The sequence below is a fragment of the Phodopus roborovskii genome, unplaced genomic scaffold (assembly GCF_943737965.1).
Source record: "Phodopus roborovskii unplaced genomic scaffold, PHOROB, whole genome shotgun sequence".
Taxonomy (NCBI): domain Eukaryota; kingdom Metazoa; phylum Chordata; class Mammalia; order Rodentia; family Cricetidae; genus Phodopus; species Phodopus roborovskii.
This window is the reverse complement of record NW_026126416.1, coordinates 28,170,977-28,189,699: the sequence shown is the minus strand read 5'-3', so window position 1 is coordinate 28,189,699 and position 18,723 is coordinate 28,170,977. Positions and strand designations below refer to the sequence as shown.

The 18,723-nt window shown below is 41.1% G+C and overlaps 1 protein-coding gene across 1 annotated transcript in view; it reads right to left on the bottom strand.

The window, feature by feature from the left end:
• Fbn1 (fibrillin 1) overlaps positions 1–18,723 on the bottom strand; it is a 198,475-nt gene that overhangs the window by 70,355 nt on the left and 109,397 nt on the right. Inside the window, exons 13-23 of the mRNA XM_051183504.1 lie at positions 16,140–16,265; positions 14,578–14,700; positions 12,093–12,215; positions 10,903–11,055; positions 7,138–7,191; positions 5,663–5,788; positions 4,732–4,857; positions 4,085–4,204; positions 3,739–3,876; positions 3,309–3,359; positions 1,558–1,683 (exon numbers count right to left, since the gene is read on the bottom strand). Coding sequence (XP_051039461.1) covers positions 1,558–1,683; positions 3,309–3,359; positions 3,739–3,876; positions 4,085–4,204; positions 4,732–4,857; positions 5,663–5,788; positions 7,138–7,191; positions 10,903–11,055; positions 12,093–12,215; positions 14,578–14,700; positions 16,140–16,265 — 1,266 coding nt within the window. The remainder of the gene's footprint in view (positions 1–1,557; positions 1,684–3,308; positions 3,360–3,738; positions 3,877–4,084; positions 4,205–4,731; positions 4,858–5,662; positions 5,789–7,137; positions 7,192–10,902; positions 11,056–12,092; positions 12,216–14,577; positions 14,701–16,139; positions 16,266–18,723) is intronic.

Below are 18,723 nucleotides of genomic sequence, written 5' to 3'. Positions count from 1 at the left end.
GCAGTGACACTTTGCTGTTTGTGGAACCTCCTTGTTAAGTCATGCTCATCACCAATGCATGCATTCTATGATTGTCTTGGCATCTCCTCTCTGCCGAAGAGCAAACTCACTCTGTTGTTGGAATACATCATGTTACTCAAACACTGTGGGCTCAGACTGACTTCATTTCTGGAGGTGTGGAATACTAGTCTGGAATAAGGGCTTCCCTAATGAGTAAACAGGAAATGGCAAGCAAAAGCCATCCACTCTTCTAAGGTGTTTTCACTTCAGTAAGTGTGTATGTGTGCATTCTCTGAGGGTACTTCTATGCCCAGCCCCAAATTTAAGGGACAGTGAAGAAGACTGACAGACCAGGGGACCTAAGACCTTCACTCTGGTACTGTTCTTCAAGGAACTGTTTCTTAACAAAACCAGTATGCCTGAACCCAAATCTGCATGCTGTCTGAGTGATGCTGTGGCCATCTTTCAGGAAGTGTCATGATGCTCCAGTGAGAATACACATCTAAGAATCTTGATATTTTCCTTCACGATGTGGTTGTAACTATTTGCCTTAGTGTTCAATTTACCCAGTGTTTAAAAAAAAAAAAAGCCTTCTTAGGCATCTTTATATCCAAGTTTCCTAGACTAAGACACGTAAATTAAAATCCACATTAAACAGTGGGGCATCATTCAATTGAGAACCTAGAAGAATGTTTTCATTAAATAAAAATTCCTCCTGAGTAAATAAAGATTTAGAGTTGGATTTGCTGATATCTTTAGTAACAAAAAGACACTGGGCTCTGAACTCCCTTCCGTTCCATATTGTTGACACTTTTAAAATATGTGTCAAAATTTTATCCTCACTAGGGATATTCTTCCGAGTGATGTAGTGTCAGGTATGTACTACAGGTGACATCATCTCCAGGATCAAAGGTGAGAAACCAGAGAACTTCTAGACTTCATCCGGCAGTCAGACGCTATGGCAGTGACTCTAGGAGCCAGGCAGATACCACAGCTGAGAGCCATGGGGCAGACTTCTGAAGACTCCAAGTCTAGATTCGGTCTTGTCTCTTCCATGTCACTGGGATGGGAGGACTGGACGTGAAGTGCCCCCTGGGCTCTAGCAGTTGGCATGGAGATTACCATACAACCAGTAGAGATATCCCTGTTCTCTCCATCCCTCCCTCTTTTCCTCCCTCCCTCCCTCCTCAACCTCCTTCTCTTGATATCAACAGGGATTTCCTATAAGGATTATCTGACCAGTTATAACATAGGTGTAGAAGAAATGGGGTACAGCTCCCCATTAAGCACAAATGTTCTCTCTGCCATTCAGCATGTATCCCGCAGCTCACAACATATAGACAGTGCTAGAAATTGTGACCACAGTGTTCAAAGAATGACCAACAAGAAGAGACAAGCCTTTCCTCTGTGCTTCTAACTCCAAAGAGTTTGGAAGGCAGTTTGTCAAGAAAACCACCATAGAGCTTAACAGATGAGCTAAACCTGTGAGTGTGTGTGTGTGTGTGTGTGTGTGTGTGTGTGTGTGTGTATGTGTGTGTGTATTTTTTTCATCCTTACCGAGGCAAATTCTCCCTGTGGCATCCAAGGTCATTCCATTGGGACACTCGCATTTGAATGAACCCCTGGAGTTGACACATAGGCCACTTTTGCATACTCCTGGGAATACTTCACATTCATTGATATCTGAAAAGAAAAGAGCATTAAGTCAAATATATCTGTATAAGTTAATCCTGGCTTACCCCATTCATAAATTCACAATGATTCTCACAAAAGAAAAGGCCTCTTGAAAAGTTCAAAGCACCAGCTTGCCTCCTAACAGTTCATATGAACTTCTGATGTGTCTAAATAATAACCATGGATCTGTTCACTAAAGCTAGGAGTCTCTCTGCTGGCCTCTGGGAATAGAGTTTGAATTGTAGAGGTGGGGCCCAAGGCTTTAGCTGGACAGCTCTGATAAGAAAGATTCTGAGGGTTATAATTAGTTTTAAGGGACCAGATGACTGACTGGGAACAGACAAAGTGTGGCCTTCCAAATTATCAAAGAAGAAAAAGCTTGAGCTTGAGTGCATAAAAATCAAATCCTGCTGTGGGACACATATGTGGGCCGGTCCAGGAGTACTGAGCCCAGGTGGTTGGTTGGGTAAGGGAGAGTCAATAACATGAACATCCATTCATCATTCACCAGTGCTGCCTCTGTTCCTTCCCAATTTGCCTCATGGAGCAGTGTGTTCTCTGTACTTAATTTGGAAAAACAGACATCATCGAATTAATCCAAAGAACGGCAATCCAAATGCCAAAAGGAGGGAGCCTTAGTTACACACACAACACACACACACACACACACACACACACACACACACACACACACACACACACAGTGCCTATTTTAAAGAAGTTACTCTCCAAGCCAAAAGCACTGAGGAAAAGTCTCAATGTTTTCTTTCAAGAAAACAAAATGGAAATGAAGTCAAATCTACTTTTATGGGGGTTGCTCCTAGGGGCTTTCCCTCAGGCATTTGTAGACCAAAATGTGCTGTTAAAGCTCAGATAAGTTATGAACGGCTGGTCCAGACCAGAAAAAAGCCAAAGGATTCAGTCATCATTTGGAAAGCAAGTGCTTGGGTGGGGGTTGTAGTATTCCTCTTTGTTTTAGCAGGGGAAAACAAAACAAAACAAAACAACAAACAAACAAAAAACCCCACCCACCAAACTTCATTTTATTCCACATATGGGACAAATTGTTGTTTGTTTGTTTGTTTTTTTTTTAAATACTTCAGCTTCTGTGTCATGTCAGGCTGTGTTAGTCACCATGACCTATATATATATATTACTCAGGACTCTGAGAAAGAACCATAGCAAACTGCACAGGGTCCACATAGACCTTGAAAACAGAGACAATTGAGTTCACCGCTCCAAGTCACCCATGACTGTGACACAAATAAATAAGCAACAACAATAAAAAACAAACAAACAAACAAACACAAAAATGAAACAGGGCTAACCAAGAACGCAAACTTGACAGTCTTTAAAACAAAGAAACATCTTGTTTTCTTGCTCCTGATCTGCAGATAGCATTTGAAAATGCAGTCACTGCAAATGACGTATGGTTATTCTAAAACACTTCCAGCCATGCTGTCCTTTGCTCATAGTGATCTGACACTGGCAACAGCTTGTGCATTTAACATCTGTTCTGTTCTCTGGTTCTCAATATTTTTTTTTCTTTGCAGCACGACCTTTATCCAGACCAAATTAACACAAGCATTCTTCATACACACAAAAATGTACCGTTTATAAATATTAAGAAATACCTTCACATTGTGTGCCTTTAATTCTTGAGAACCCTTTACCACATATGGGATCTGCAGGGGGGAAACAACAAGATTAACATCTGTCTATACTTCCCAGTAATGATAAGCAGAGAAACATGAGGGAGTGCCTGGAACAGGAGCTGGATTCTTCTCCTGTGAATGAGCATGGGGTTGCATAGATAAGGAAGAGAGTAATAAAATTCCTCCACTAGCAAAGCCCAGCTTGCAGGAACTGGTGCTTCAGGGAAACACTGCAAGCTAACCATGTGACCACATGAGCTAGGAAATGGCAAACTGACCAGATCACATACAATTGATGTCCTTCATGCTTCTCTGGTTTCCTGTTCAGGGATATGTTTTATCAAGGCCATCTTTAAATTTCCTAGGACCTAAATAAGTGAAGTGACCAATGAGGTGGAGCTTCTCTTACCGACTTGACATATGGTGCACGGGCTCCCCCAAGCAGCACCCAGGGAAGAGCAGCATTCAGACTTCAAGGTGGCTCTGTTGATATTGATCTCACATCGCCCATCGATGACAGTCTGCCAGCAAGTACCCTTGATGGTTTCTGCAGAAAGGGAGGTGATGGACATCAAGCAGAATCTTACCAAAAATTGCAATTACAGCATGAATAGCATTATGAAACAAAGAATGACTACCATTTTTAATGTCTCTCCTATAGCTAAACTGTTGCAGTCAAAGCAACATTAAGCATAGGAGTACTGAGTTAATTATTGGAAAAAACACTGAAAAAGCATCCCCAGAAGGATACATACCTATGCAGATGGTTTTTGTTGGATCCAAAGTACTTTCAGGGGAACATTCACAAATAAAAGAGCCAGGGCTGTTCTTGCAGACCCCGTTAATGCAAGGACTTGATTCACATTCATCAATGTCTGAAACAAAAGTCTCCATTACTACCGAAAGCTGGTTTTAGGCATAAAACGCATAACTCAATTTCAGCCTTGTTACCACGTGTTGCTCATTCGATAGTAAAGTTGGCCTAAACAGGTCTTTCCAAACTAGAAAGAATGTCAAAATACTAATTGAGCATATTTCTTTAGTATAGAAACTGGCACATGATTGAGTCTTTGTATTCAGAAAAATCTGGAGAAAATTATGGACTCAGATTATACATGCACAACATTTTCTCCATCTATTAAGTGATGGCAAATAAAATGCCAGCTAGAGGCAAATGAAAACTAATGCTCTAACACCACCCTGAAAGGGTGAGTAAAATGCCAAATACAAGTAAAGTACCATCTGTGGCTAGAGTTTGTATAGTGCCATTTAGAAGTAGAAAATCCCAATAGCATTGGTTTGATTATCTGAAACAGAAGAGACTCCTATTTATTCCCTGGGTTGTATAGTAGCGTTCCCAGGGAGAGTAAGGTACATAGTGTAAAAACAAAGACATGATTACCTTCACAGGTTTTTAGGTCAGGTTTGTACACAAATCCCTTGGGGCAGGTACAGACAAAACTTCCAGGGGTGTTTCTACATTGTCCATTGTCACAAAGCAGACTGTTGAGCACACATTCATTAATATCTGGAAAGACAAGAAATGGGAGCATTTGCAAGAGGTTGTCCTTCACAGGCGGCACGTTTCTCTTCTGGGTTAGGCCTTTATATTCCTAATGGTGTAACCAAGTCTATCAAAGGCAGGATTCTTGTTCCATTGGCTTTCACAAAATAAGAGTTTGTTCTGCTTGTCCAAACTGGGTATCTACAAAGCCTCAAGCTGCCAGGTGCTATTTAATCCAATTCTTGTATTCTCTGAAAATTAGTAATCTTTATTTTTGTAATTGCTTTATAGCATTCGATTTAATAGGACTAACCTTACTGGTTTAAGGAACTAAATAAATAGAAGGCAGCCTCAACATGATGGTACAGACCTGTAGACCCAGCATCGGGAGGTGGAGGCCATGTGTAATTACTCCAATCACAGCAGTGAATATACTTAAATGTGAGGTTTTCAGAAAATACTGTTCTATGCAACTACAGCATGAAGAAAAAAAATAATAATGCCCTAGGCTGTTTTCTTCCCAATTAAATGATTTACTTAGTTTCTGGCTTCTTCCTTCATTAAAGGCTGTTATCACATGGAAAGGGGAGCTTGTTAAAACCAACACAGAATCATTACTACTGAAAACAAGCTGTACTTTCTCTGCTTAGATTTAAGGAGTTTTGGGAGAGCCACGTAGTAGAACTAGGAGTGGCTCTGTAGCCATGTGAGCAAGACTCCCAACACTTGTGTTTCCTATACCTAACAAACTTCTCTTCTACTAAGTGAATCTGCCACATGGTTCTCCACAAGCTACCAAGAAATGTCACAGAAAGCAAGCTGAGCTTACCGACACAACTTTTCCCAGTTATGTCTACTTCATATCCTGAATTGCATATACATTTGTAGGTCCCACGGAGATTTTCACAAATTCCATTTGGGCAAATATCAGGATCTAATGCACACTCGTTTATATCTACAGCACCAAAAAAAAAAAAAAAAAAAATGCAGTCAATCCCATTCTAACATTAAATGAAAACAAAACAGTACAATATGTGCAACCACTTTAGGACATCTCACTGGGGCTTGAGTTCACTTCAAAGAGGATATTTCATTTCTTTTGCCCACTGCAAGATGGAATGAGTCAAATCTTTCCCCATTCCAGACCCTGGAGCAAAGCTGGCATCTGAGCTCTGACCATAAGATTGCCATCATCCCTGAATTAAGCTGAAGAAGATGGTCTGAGCACCAGGATGGAAAGTGGATGATAGACAGAGCTCAAGTCCCTGACACTACCTCTTTCCCTTCTCTCTGCCTCCCATGCTGCCAGTAAGGTGTCTACTTGCTTCAAATTTTTATTAAGGTCAACAACATCTTCAAATTAAAGTATGAATCTAAATGGCTCTAAATGAAGTGCTCATGCAAGGCCCCCTCCCCTTCAGCAGGTATCCTTAGAGATTAAAAGCAAGCTCAGAGTGTCTGCTTTGACCCTGAGGAGGCCTAGCATTTCCTCTTCTGTGCTCTCACATACTGAGAAGACCTCTCTAGTGGCAGAGAGAAAGGAAGAACGACAGTATGTGGATGGATGGACTTTGTAAATCAGGGTTGTCATTTGCTTCATCTCCATGTCCTTGTCATAGATTATTTGATCCCCACTAACTTCCTTACTTCACCCTCTTTCTCAATATTCTCTCCTCATCTTTACCCACACATATCACGGAGTGAATCAGCCAGTCCGGTTTCCTCCAGAGCCCCCTAGTTCTATAGCTTAGTTTCATATGAATGAGGAAGTCCCTTCTTCTTATCACCATCTTCTCACTCATCTCAGTAGTCTCTTGATTCTATTCTTTTTGATGATGCTCAACATTTCTCTAGTTCCTAAACAAATTTTCTTCTAACTTAGCTAGTTGCTGTTACAAAATTTAGATGGCATCTTTTGACAGAACCTTTGAGAATTAAGAAATCATTTAGATGGTGAGTGGATAACTGTCTGCCCAATCTAAAACCCTCAGCTGTATTTGATATTGGAAATCCACGAAAGCCTCAGACCATCACCTCTCTAGAATGAGCAATGCCAGCCATTGTCTCTCACCTACAGCTTTCCATCAATTGTCTCAGGATAGGCCAGTGAGAAAGTTCCATACCCTCAGACATCAGTGTGCCACAGCAGCTCTGCATGGGGGCTTCTGGGCACCCCACACCCATCACCCTGTGATGATGGCCAGTCAGGTGTCAGACCAGACTGTCGCAGAGTAACTAGTAACAGGAGACTCAATACTGGCTCTATACATGCTTAAGTCAGTCAATTTCAAAATAACTCCTTACCAGTGCCTGCTGAGGTCATGCCCGGCCCACTGCTGCAGAGTGCCTGGTATTCCGCTGTAATAAATTATCAGATAGTAAATGAGTCCCTTGTTTGCAGAACAAGTCAATTCTGCCATTGGCTCACACACATAATTTCCTCCAAAGCCAAGAGAACCGAGCTAGAGTGGTAACAGAAGGGGGTGGTGTCCCCTGGGGTCGGTCACCTTTATACCTGGCTTTCATTTGAAGGGAAACTGACTTTGAAGGATACCAGGAAGTCATAGTAATTTCTTGGGCAAAGCACTTTTGGAAAAGGTGTTTTTTTTTTCCTACAACTCAATTTGTTCACCAGGGAACACTTTGCACACACAGTGAAACATGCCTGTTAAAATGTGGTCTCTTAGCTGTTAATAAAACTTTTCCCTGCCATCCTAGGAATAGTTCTGTTTCTCAGTTCTAGCTGGTTTCCCAGGACAATCAAGTTCTCACATTTCCTCAGTTCTCAGCAGATGCCCTGGGCTCTCCTCATGAGGACACAGCAGAGCATCTAATGTCATATGCAAAAGTACTTTCTGGATCATTGGGATTTGTTCATTTTCCATGGTGAATCCACAGGAAAACGTTTGATAAAGTGTTAAAAACCATGCGATCTCTCTTGGTAAACTGACCTGTGCAGAATGGCTCCCCAAACTTGTGACACGATCAGCTTTCTAGCGCTTCTAATTTTATCAAGTTTTATATACAACTCTAACAACATTCAGAGGGATGAAATGGTGAATGATGAAAACTGCAAGCTGGGATCACACTTTACACAAGGAGGAGGGCAAACAAAGAACTTTGCCTGCCCATGGTTTCTGGCAGCCACAGTCGGAGTCACAAGGGTCTGTGTTCAGGAGAACTGCACATGGGGAAAGGGATTTTAACAGAGGGAGCAAACACTTGCTGCATTTCTGATGGTACTAGATACTAATGAGTTCTGAAAACATAAAATTAAAATGAACCTTTCAGCCAGGCATGGCGGCACATGCCTTTAAACCCAACACTCGAGAAGCAGAGGTAGGAGAATCTCTATAAGCTAGAAGACAGCCTGGTCTACACAGTAAGTTCCAGGACAGCCAGGGTTACATAGTGAGACCCTGTCTCAAAAATCAAAACAGCACACACATCACACACACACACACACACACACACACACACACACACACACACACACACACACTCAACCGAAGAAACAAAAACAAAGCAGCATTAAAAATGAATCCTTCAAAGTGTGTATATTGTAACAAATGGTAACTTGAGAAAAGCAGTAAACTCTTCAGTTTTTTACAAAAAGCATTTAAAGGGATGCTGAAAAGGAACAAGGAGGACCACGTCAGCTACCGTGTATTTAAAAACCAGGGATCGAAAGATGACAACAAAAACATACCTTTGTTATCATTTCACATTCTCAGCTATTAAGATGGTCACGAAACTTAGTGAATAATAAATAAAGCAGGAAAACAAACCACAGCCGTTCTCCAGAGAGTGTTCTCCAGGCTAATTTAGATTAGCTGACCACTGGCCCAAACAGAGGCATAGTGCGGCCACTATGTTTGCAACTGACGGCTCGGTGTATTAAGGGACCTGAATGCTAACTTATATATGTGGCTAGTAGCAGATCCCTCCCTCTGGGTACTCATCCTCATTCCATGCTGTAGTTCTCTAGCTTTAGTGAGACAACAGAAATTTAGGCAGTTCACACTCTTCATAACCATTTTCTGTGCTACCCCAGCGTACTGCCACACGAAGGCAGCATGGCAGGCACATGAAAACGCCCCGCAGATGCACTCATACGGTTTAACTGCTTTCTGAGAGAGGAAAGTGCTTGAAGGCTGAGGAGGCAAGAGGGCTTGCCGAGCCACACAAATCATGTCAGGAGCCAGTGATGCGGCGTCGCACACCCCACTTGACTTGCACAGCACACAGATGACTTTGGAAATGTGAGCACTTGCAATTTCTTCCTCAGCTGACTAAAGCTTGTAGGAATTGTCAGTACTTGTTAAATCGCCCCATCCTGAAATGAGGGGGATCCTACCTGAGTATCTTTCCTGACTTGACACTCGTTCACTGATGTGGTAGAAGAACTTCCCCATGTGAATCCTTTCCACATAAATTCCCTCAGACTCAAAAGCATAAATATAACCCGGAAGTTAGAAGCTGTGGGTTTCCTGTGTAGCTTCCACTAAGCTTTCCTGCTTAAAGACACTGGGTTTCTTTGGTGACCACCTACTAATCCTAGGTCATTTCCCTGAGTACAACATTCTTTGGACATGCTCTTCGTCCAGAGGGAAAAAAGTTAAAGAACTGTGTGTGCTGTTTCCACTCACCGGTGGAAGCCCTATCACCTTTTCTGGCTTTGACACACATCTGTTTCATAAACACAAAGTCTATGATAAAGTACTTTGAAAAATTAGTGCAGCCAAAGACTGCTAAGTATAGAGTTCTGTGCAACCATTGTGTTTGAATGAATACTTATATGTAATTGAAGTGTATTAAATGTGTATTTAACTGATTTTTGATGACACACATACAAATAATCCTTGTATTATTCACTGGGTAAAGTGACCACCCAAAGCAGTACTTTGAGTAGTGCTCCTCATCTCCTTGAATTCCTCCCTTTAACTAGCTTCTTAGGATATTTAATTTTGAACACTGTAATTTTAAAGATTATTTTTATTTATATGAATCTTTGGAAATCACCCTTGGGATAATTTTTAATGAATTTTACTTAGGAAAGAGGTGAAGTAACTGAAGTAAATTACCAAGCTACCTTGAGATCATATTCACATAGTAAAAATCTACCATCTTCATCTCAATAAACCTGTTTTTTCTTCCTAAACGTGTGTCAGTTCTACTCCTTCAGCATCCTTCCCTCTCTCTGTGGTCCTCTTCTTTCTCAAAGTCCTCATTTCAGGTTTCATGTCACATATACTCCATTACTCTCTCTTTCCTCTCTCTCTCTCTCTCCCCCTACACACACACACACACACACACACACTCACACAATTTGCATATGGGAGACTGCATGAGATATTTCAATAAAATACTTTTTCTTTATGAACATAAATAATCTGCATAGGACTGTCTTGTTCCTCTAGTGAAATTTATTTCCTCTAGTGAAATATTATTTTATGGGTGAGAATATTGAGACTTCATTGTCCGTATATAATACCATTTCATAATTATATTTATTAATGCCAGCCTTCTCAAATATTTAAATGAGCAAAAATACACACAAATACTAATCCCTCGGATCCTCTGCCTGTGATTTAGGGAGCAGAACTTGCACTCATCTCCTGGTTGCCTTTGCACTGTGTGTGCCCCTCATCTGCAGACAAAGAGTTTCCCTAAGGTTGAATAAAGCCATTTAAGAAAAGGACACCAAAATCAACATGTGGGATGGCTTTCTGGGGAGCTGCTGGAAATATTCAGGTCATCTGAAAGTTATTTACACGGTGTAAAATACTGCTTATATCATAGCTCCTGCTAAAGGCAAGCACTCTGAAACTACATGTGTTCCAGCGAGTTTGACCAGCACGAAGGTGGGGTCTTTACAGAGGCTGTCTATGACAAAGATTGCCAGGACAGGGAGAAAAACTGACTAGCCACTGCAAAGATCCCAGCAGGGTATACAAGATACCCCTGAAAACATAACACGGCCTTTTTCCAGTGAGATCTGTGAAAGCAAAGATCATGGATGGTGGCGGAAAGCTGGCAGTATGAGGGCACCTCCATGATAGCACTTACCTGAATTCTGTGCGGGACACGGCTGGCATGGTTCCCCAAATGCATACTCAGTGCTGGCACAACAGCATTCGGATTTGGTAACTGCACCAAACAAAGGCTTCACACACTGGCCTCTCCGGTATCCCCCGTAGCATGTGCTCCTCATGTGTGTGTCTAAACAGAAGGGAGTGCTTGTCATCACACTGCCACTTTACAGACAAGAAATAAAGCTGCCTTTATTTCTCTATTGTGCCTGTTCTAATTCACAGAGGATGTCTGTGTTCTCAGAACTCAACAGTGAGAAAACAAAAATAAAGCAGAACTCCAAACACACATTAGCTTCCGAGCAATGAGGACCAATGACCAGAGTCAACCAGTGTCCTCCAGCTCTCATAAATGAGCAAACGGTGAGGCCCTTAAGTGCTGGGACTAGTTTTCATTCATTTTTGTCTTCCTTGGGCAAGCACAGAGCAGGCCCTTTGTAAACACTGCATGAAGGTTGGATCTCACACCATGATAAATAAGACCTTTATTAGAAATGTGGCTTACTCAAAAATAAACATGCAGTTATTGAATGACTAAATTGGGTTTGCGTTCCAAAAAGGAGAAAGTTTAATCTGTAAAAGGTTCATTATATAAACCTGCAGATGTTGGTCAACTAAACTGTGTTATCTTTATCTCTAAAGAAGGAATTTCCCACTTTATCCAATCCTTTCCTAATTCAAAGGGCTAACTGAGTATCTTTAAAAAAATAATTTGGATAAAAGTCTTCTTATTTAACAAATCTCAAAGCCGCATAAAACTATTATTGCATGCTTCTGAATTATCCATGTTTCCGTGGCATGGCCTCATGCCCTTCCTTTGGACATTTAATTCTCCATTAAAATGTACACCATGAAATGGTGTAGCTATACAATTCAGTTCCAAAGACCATTATCCACAGAGGAAGGTGGTAGGAAAATTGAAGACAGTTATATATTCAAGGCAGAAAAGAGGGAAGAAAGGGTAAGGATGACCTTTCCTTTATTTAACCTTATCTTTCTATTCCTAACACTGGCATCAAAATTATACAAGAAGAGATCTGAATTTGTTATTGTTATACAAAAATAAATCATCGTATCTTATCTGCTAGAATAGGATACATTAGCTATTGATATGCACTGCTGATTATCGTAGTATTTGTCACAAATCAAGTTATGGCTTTTTCTTACCAACACACACACGCCCATCCAGACCCACAGCTAGTCCAGGAAAGCACTCGCATCTGTAGGAGCCGTCAGTGTTCACACAGCGCCCGTTCATGCAGATCCCAGGGGTTTCACATTCATTGATATCTGTAGTGGAAAGAGGCATTTCTTTAATACCATTGAACAATTCACTGTGATGAAACTGGAACGTGATGCTGTGGAAAATGATACCCAAATGGCCACAGCAGCATGTTAGTGGGATGCTTGCTCCGTGTTTTTTCCAGAGATAGGAAATGAAGAAATCAATTGCACTTGCTAGTTTTCTATTAAAAGCCATCTTAATAGAATCCCCCCAAAATGCTTTCTAGCAAAAATAAAAACACAACACCAGACAGAATTGGTGGAGGAAGGAAAATGACCAATAGAAGGCAAAGGAATCTAGAGCGTATCCCACTGCGGCCATGCCAGAAATCTAGTTTGATTATAAGCTGCATCTTCGAATGAGGTGGAAAAGATTTTCCTTTCTATAGGTAACACCTAGGCTGGCATCCCTGCTGTATTAGCCTTGCCTGGCCCCTCTGGGACAATTAGGAAGAGGCAGACATTAAATCCCCAAAGGAGCACCACAGTGAGAAGACAGGATTACAGGATGACTGACAACAGCCCTTTGTCAGTACAACACTCAAAGCCACTGAGACCCAGTAAAGTCTTTCTAAGCACTGTTAACTAGTTTTAGTATTGTGTGTGTCCTTAAGTACTGGAAAAGATGTCACTAGATCCATGTTAGCAGTAGTAGAGATTTCCCCCACCCACTAATATGACCAAGTGGAAAAGGTACCCTAACTGAGTTTTGGAAAACAAAGATGCTTAGAAACAAGTCACTTTCTAATAACCCTTTTACAATATCCAACTAGAGTAGGTGACTATTTCCTTTCTTCTGACCTTAAGTTGAGGCAAATCGAGAGTGAAGCACCTCTGGGTTTTATTTAGCTTGTATTGCTTGGCACAAAACACATTCTGATGGTCCAAGATTTCCTGTTCAGATTGTATTTAAGACAGCAGTTATATTTAAGAACGAGAACTCAGATTGGTTCATTTGTTTCAGGCATCTTTTTGTTCAGTCAGAGCTCTACAGTACAACAGTGGAGAGTACATTCTGAAAAGTAGCCTGGAGGCTCCCCAGTGGGATATAAAGTCCCTCAGTCGGCAGAGGCTCTGTTGACAAGGCTTTCAGCAGTCACAAGTTTGTGGGCTCAGGATGATGGATGAAGAGACAATGTCATTCCCCAGCAACAAGGCAAACATGAGGTAAGTAAAAAGCAGCATATGATGGCTGTTTCCCTTTCCCTCCTAAGTGTGTTTATCTGAGCTCTATATACGAGGGGGGGGGGAAAGATGGGGACAATAATATGAATGGATCTCTCTCCTCTTCTCTTCCACTCTCTTCCTCCTTCCCTCTCTCCAGAATGCTAAGTCCATGTGAAGCAGAGCAATGATCAGTTCTTCAGCAATCAACTTACGGAGAAGACACAGTTTCCGCAACTATCAATGGCTTTGGAGCCTCCTCCACTTATCTTCGATGTCATAATGTCCTCAGAAATAGCATGCATGATTTAATGCCAAGAGGCTGTCACGTGGGTCACCAGACCTTGGCATTTCAGATATGTCAGCAATCATACCATCTCCCTTTCTTTCTCGCAGTACAGCATTTAGTTTGCACAGCATGTCACTATCTTGTTATAGAATGCTTCTGTTGTCTGGAACCGTTCTCCCCCATGTCAGATCCTTTAGTTCATATCTTGCACTTACATACAACAGTGAGCCAACCCTGACTCCCTATAACAGGAGATAGGAACAAATTTGTTGCCAACAACCCTTGCTAGTACCCCATATCATAAATGGAACGCCCAAGTTTTGCTTCTGATATTAGAAGCAATGAGATTTATTTCAAAAGCTATGATTTCAAAACCATGATTCCTGGTTTAGTTCTGCTGCTTTGTCCTTCTTTTGCTTATGTAATGGGGTAAAGCCTAAACTCCTTGTTCTTGTTTCTAACAATAGCTAGATGAAACAGGAAGGAATACAGCAACATAAATAAGTCAGCATTTTCCCCCAAGGAAAGATGTGATGAGTGGCCAAAGGTAATGATCAAGAAGGTCCCCACCCCATGTCCCCACTGTCCTTATTCCACAGCTGGAAGGGAAAGGCAGAACTCAGATCAGAAGGAGCGTCAGATCCACTGGAACAGAAGGACCAGTCAGCTCCTTAAATTGCTATACCTCAGCTGATTCCAGGCTCTGTAGAGAAGAACCCAAGTACCTTCCTGAAATAAGACTAGCCTTGTTTCATTAACTGTAGCTGTCTGGATGGCTGAACATAAGAAGGAATATCAGTCAGGTTTCCAAATCAGAACCCGAGACACTCAACATGGGAAGAATTTTCAAGAAATGTATAGAGAGAAGAAAAAAGGAGGCAGAGAGACCACACTTGAGGGTTTCCTAGCATGCACCTTTGCAGTAGCGGCCGTCTGATGCCAGCTGGAACCCAGGTTTGCAAATGCACTTGAAACTGCCATCTTCGTTGATGCACATTCCATTCAGGCACATGTTCCTTATGCTGCACTCATCCATATCTGGAAACAGAGACACATGTTCTCTTCATCAGGCAAGGAAAGGTGCCTGGATGAATATAATTCTGGCTTTTCAGATTTCTTTCTTTCTTTCTTTTTCTGTTATTAAAACCTGGTGCTAATTTTCACTTGGATAATAAATTCAAAGAGACTACAAGGCACGTGAAACAGGCGTCTCAAGTTCAGGTTGACTCAGTGGGATCTTTCGGGGATCACTATCCACAAACTAAAACAAACTAAAAGGAGTGCTAACAGCTGAGTGAGCTTAGTTAGTTCAGACTTAGTTCCTACAAACTGAAAATAAAACGAAGGTTAATGGGGATGGAAATGTATTTAGTCTAAATCCTGGTTCTTTTCAAAAGTGGAAGACTGGAGAGAAATAATATGAAGTTGGGTGGGTAGGGAGGCGAGGATCTGGGAGGGGTTGGTGGAGGGGAAAATACATTTGAAGTATACATTGCAGAGATGGATTTAGTAAGTGCTAGACTCGGCTATGGCATCCAACTGAGCCTACTAATATGTAGATCCCTTTGATCATAGAGACAGTTCTTAATTTCCTGGGCATGCTGGTCTGGGAGCTATTGAAACTATCCCAGGAGGCTCACACATCTCAACATGACCTGTTTTCATTTACAGGCTTTTAGTCAGACTAAAGCAATTTATGATTTTTCTTTATTTCTTTTATTTAAAAAATAGATTTTTTTTACCCTAACTGGGAATTTTGGCATTAAGTCTGGGGATTGAATCAGCAAGATAATATTCCGCCAAACATGTTCCTAAGAACAATTTTGAAATTCTTTCAACGTATTAACAGATTCTTGGGCTCTTTCCTAAAGGAGTTGGAGGACATGATAAGGAGTTCTCTTTACTCATTGCTAAAGGCCACAAAGTGGAAACTCAGCTACAGCTGTCACATTTACTTCACAAGGGAAAGCTGCTCACATGATGAGTTCTGAAGTCAATATGGAAGGCTGGCTGTCCACATCCACGTTTCTCTCAAAGCAATCCACTCATGGGTCTTATTACTAGGTAATAAGGATTACAAGGTACAAGGTACAAGGATTACAAGTGACAATAAAAGGTATGGGTTTCAATGCGGTTTCGTTGCTGTTTTGACTTGTTTGTTGTTACTGTATAAACCTACACCATAGACAAATTTTGATTGCATAAAAATAGGAAGGAATGGTACATTCTACAAACGCTTCACCACCAGGTAGCTAGCTCCAAGAACTCACTGCTGCTAGTGTGTGTAAATGCTTTTGACACACACAAATGTGATTGTGGCATGACCATGTGAAAACTTAGGCTTGCCTTCCAGACAGGAATATGTGAAAAACATTTTACAGTTTGACCTTTCACACAGCACCCGGCTCCGTCTTGTTCAAGGCTCCCGATGCTGAAGCTGCACTGGGACAGGAGCCACCTTATGCTGCCACCATTACCTTCACAGTTCTTTCCATCCCGAGTCACGTGGAACCCTGCATTACACACGCAGTGGAAGCTGCCGTCCGTGTTGATGCAGCGCCCATTGTTGCAGATGCGGCCATTCTGCAGACACTCATCAATGTCTGAGGGTAAAATGAAAAAAGGATGACATTGATTCGGAGGATTTGCAATTATTTCCTTTCTCCCTCTCTTTCCAAACTTACGGCCTTAATCTTGGATTTCAATTATCTGATAATATCCATCACCGTACATGCCATGCCAAACAATAGGGTATGTGAGATCATCAGTATCAGAAAGACATGAGACAGAGAAAATCTTTACATGATCCCATTCATTCTTACTTTTTATTAAGACTTCAACTGTGTGAAGAAAATAGAGTTCTCACCATTCTTTCTAGGTGATCTATTGAGGGGTACACAGGACTGTTTATATCAAAATTTGGCTGATATCATTTTTAACATCGATTAAAGGGAAATCTTATACCAATATGAAACATAATAACAGAAAATACTATTTTTTTTTTTGAGAAATTGCTCAATTCCTCCTAACAGTCCTCTACATAACTACAAGATGGCCACCTGCCTCACGGCAATTCTGGTCTGAGTATAATTTCATGAGTATACATATAACTAAGTCTAAACTTTATGACTATTCTGCCTACCCAACAAAGCATTGGTCCTATGTGGGTTGCCTCCTTCCTCATTTAATAATTATAATAATCATAATAGAACTTAGAAATGTTTTCAAAATGACATAAACTCAAATGACCTGTGCCTGATCTCTAATTTAATGATTGAAAGTCCACCCCTAACAGACAACAGGGTAGCCTGGAGCTGGTCCTTCTGTCCTAAGAACTACAAAAGGATGAATGAACATCAAAGAGGATGGATAAGACATCCTTATCTCTGCAGCTTACAAACATTCCCATGCCTGTTCCCAGAAGATATGGAACCAGGCAGAATTGGATGAGAGCAACCCATCCATGTTGAGCGCAGGCCCTGAGTGCCTGAGGGTGAGCATCCTGCACACCCTAGAGAGGAATGTGCATTTACAGTCTGTCCAGTTATCCTGTCTGCCCACCGTCTGCATGGTGTCTGTGGTTGACCCTCCTACGCACTTTCTTTCCAGGCTGATCCCACAGTGGTTTCTCCATGAGCCATTGGACTAGTTGAAGCCGTCTGGGCTTTTCTTCTGTCTGATCTTTGTGCCAAAAATCTCTGATTCCTTTTTTTACCTCCTTTATTCTTAATGCTAACTAAAATCCGTCTTGCTCCACAAAGAAAAATAGTAAAAATCCACATATTCTTGAACCAATTTTGGCATTCTATAATTTTTTTGAGATTAAAATAAACAAGAACAATATTCCATCTTTCCTTCTCACTATGGAATGCTATGGGGGATACTGTGCTCTTCCAGCAATCTGTACTGTTTATTATTCTAACGTGCCTTCCACTGTGTCTTATTTCTTCTTCCCCTTTAACTTGAGCACATTCTCTAAGCCAATGCAGTCTTCTGGATCCCTTATCCTCCAAACACCACAGGTGTGCTCTTACACTCAGGGTGAGTTTACTACCATGTAGAAGAAACCCTTATCTCTAAGCAGGCCTCAGGCTGAGGGGTATGGCATGCATTTAGCCTGGCTGGCCCTTGCTCCAGCCAATCCCTTCTCAATAATCATTTCTCTTTGTTTATTTAGCAGCAAATTCTCTGAACAGTGATTTCTTCTATTGAAAAATGTTCAGTATACCACTAACATGCTAATCATTTTAACTAACAGCTAAAGCATTAAGAAGATTCTCAACTCAACTAAATATTCAAACTGTTCAGATTTACAATTCAGATAGTAGCCTGTTAATAGAATTATGTGTAAATATTGTGCTCCCAGGTTTTTTGTTTTCTGCTCAAAGTTGACATTTGGGGGTAGTGTACCTAAACACAGCAATGGTAGTATCTCTCCAAATCTGAGCAAATTCAAAGATTCACTTATTTTCATCTAGTTTTACTGGGTTAATGACACAGTCATTCTATGCTGAATGCATGGATAAAGCTTTCAGTTCTTAAAGGGTGGGCAGGCACTGTATTTTATTCATTCCCACCATATAAACTCACTGCATAAATGATATTTAACCAAAAGCATACTGTACATCTTAATAAATTATTAAAGAAAATAAACCTGTGACATTCCAGCATAGACAGGGAAATTTCACCAAGACCCCACCTCTACATGAAGAGCTACAGACAATGGCTGCTGAGAGAGGGGGAGTCAGTATTCTTCAGGGACTAAGCTTCTGATGAATTATTCAATCCCAGCAGTCAGCTCTATATCTATATATCTATATTTATATCTATATATGAGCAACACCAAATGGACTCACAAAGCTTTGTGTGTGTGTGTGTGTGTGTGTGTGTGTGTAAACAATAACTAAGGAAGAAGAGGCGACAAATTTGATAGGAGGTTTGAGGGACATAAGAGGAGTTGGAGGAGGGAGAGGAGGAATAGAAATTATCTAAATACAGTACTGATGTCCAAAATTCTCCAAAACACTGTTTTTAATTTTTACATTCCAGAAAAAGGAAATC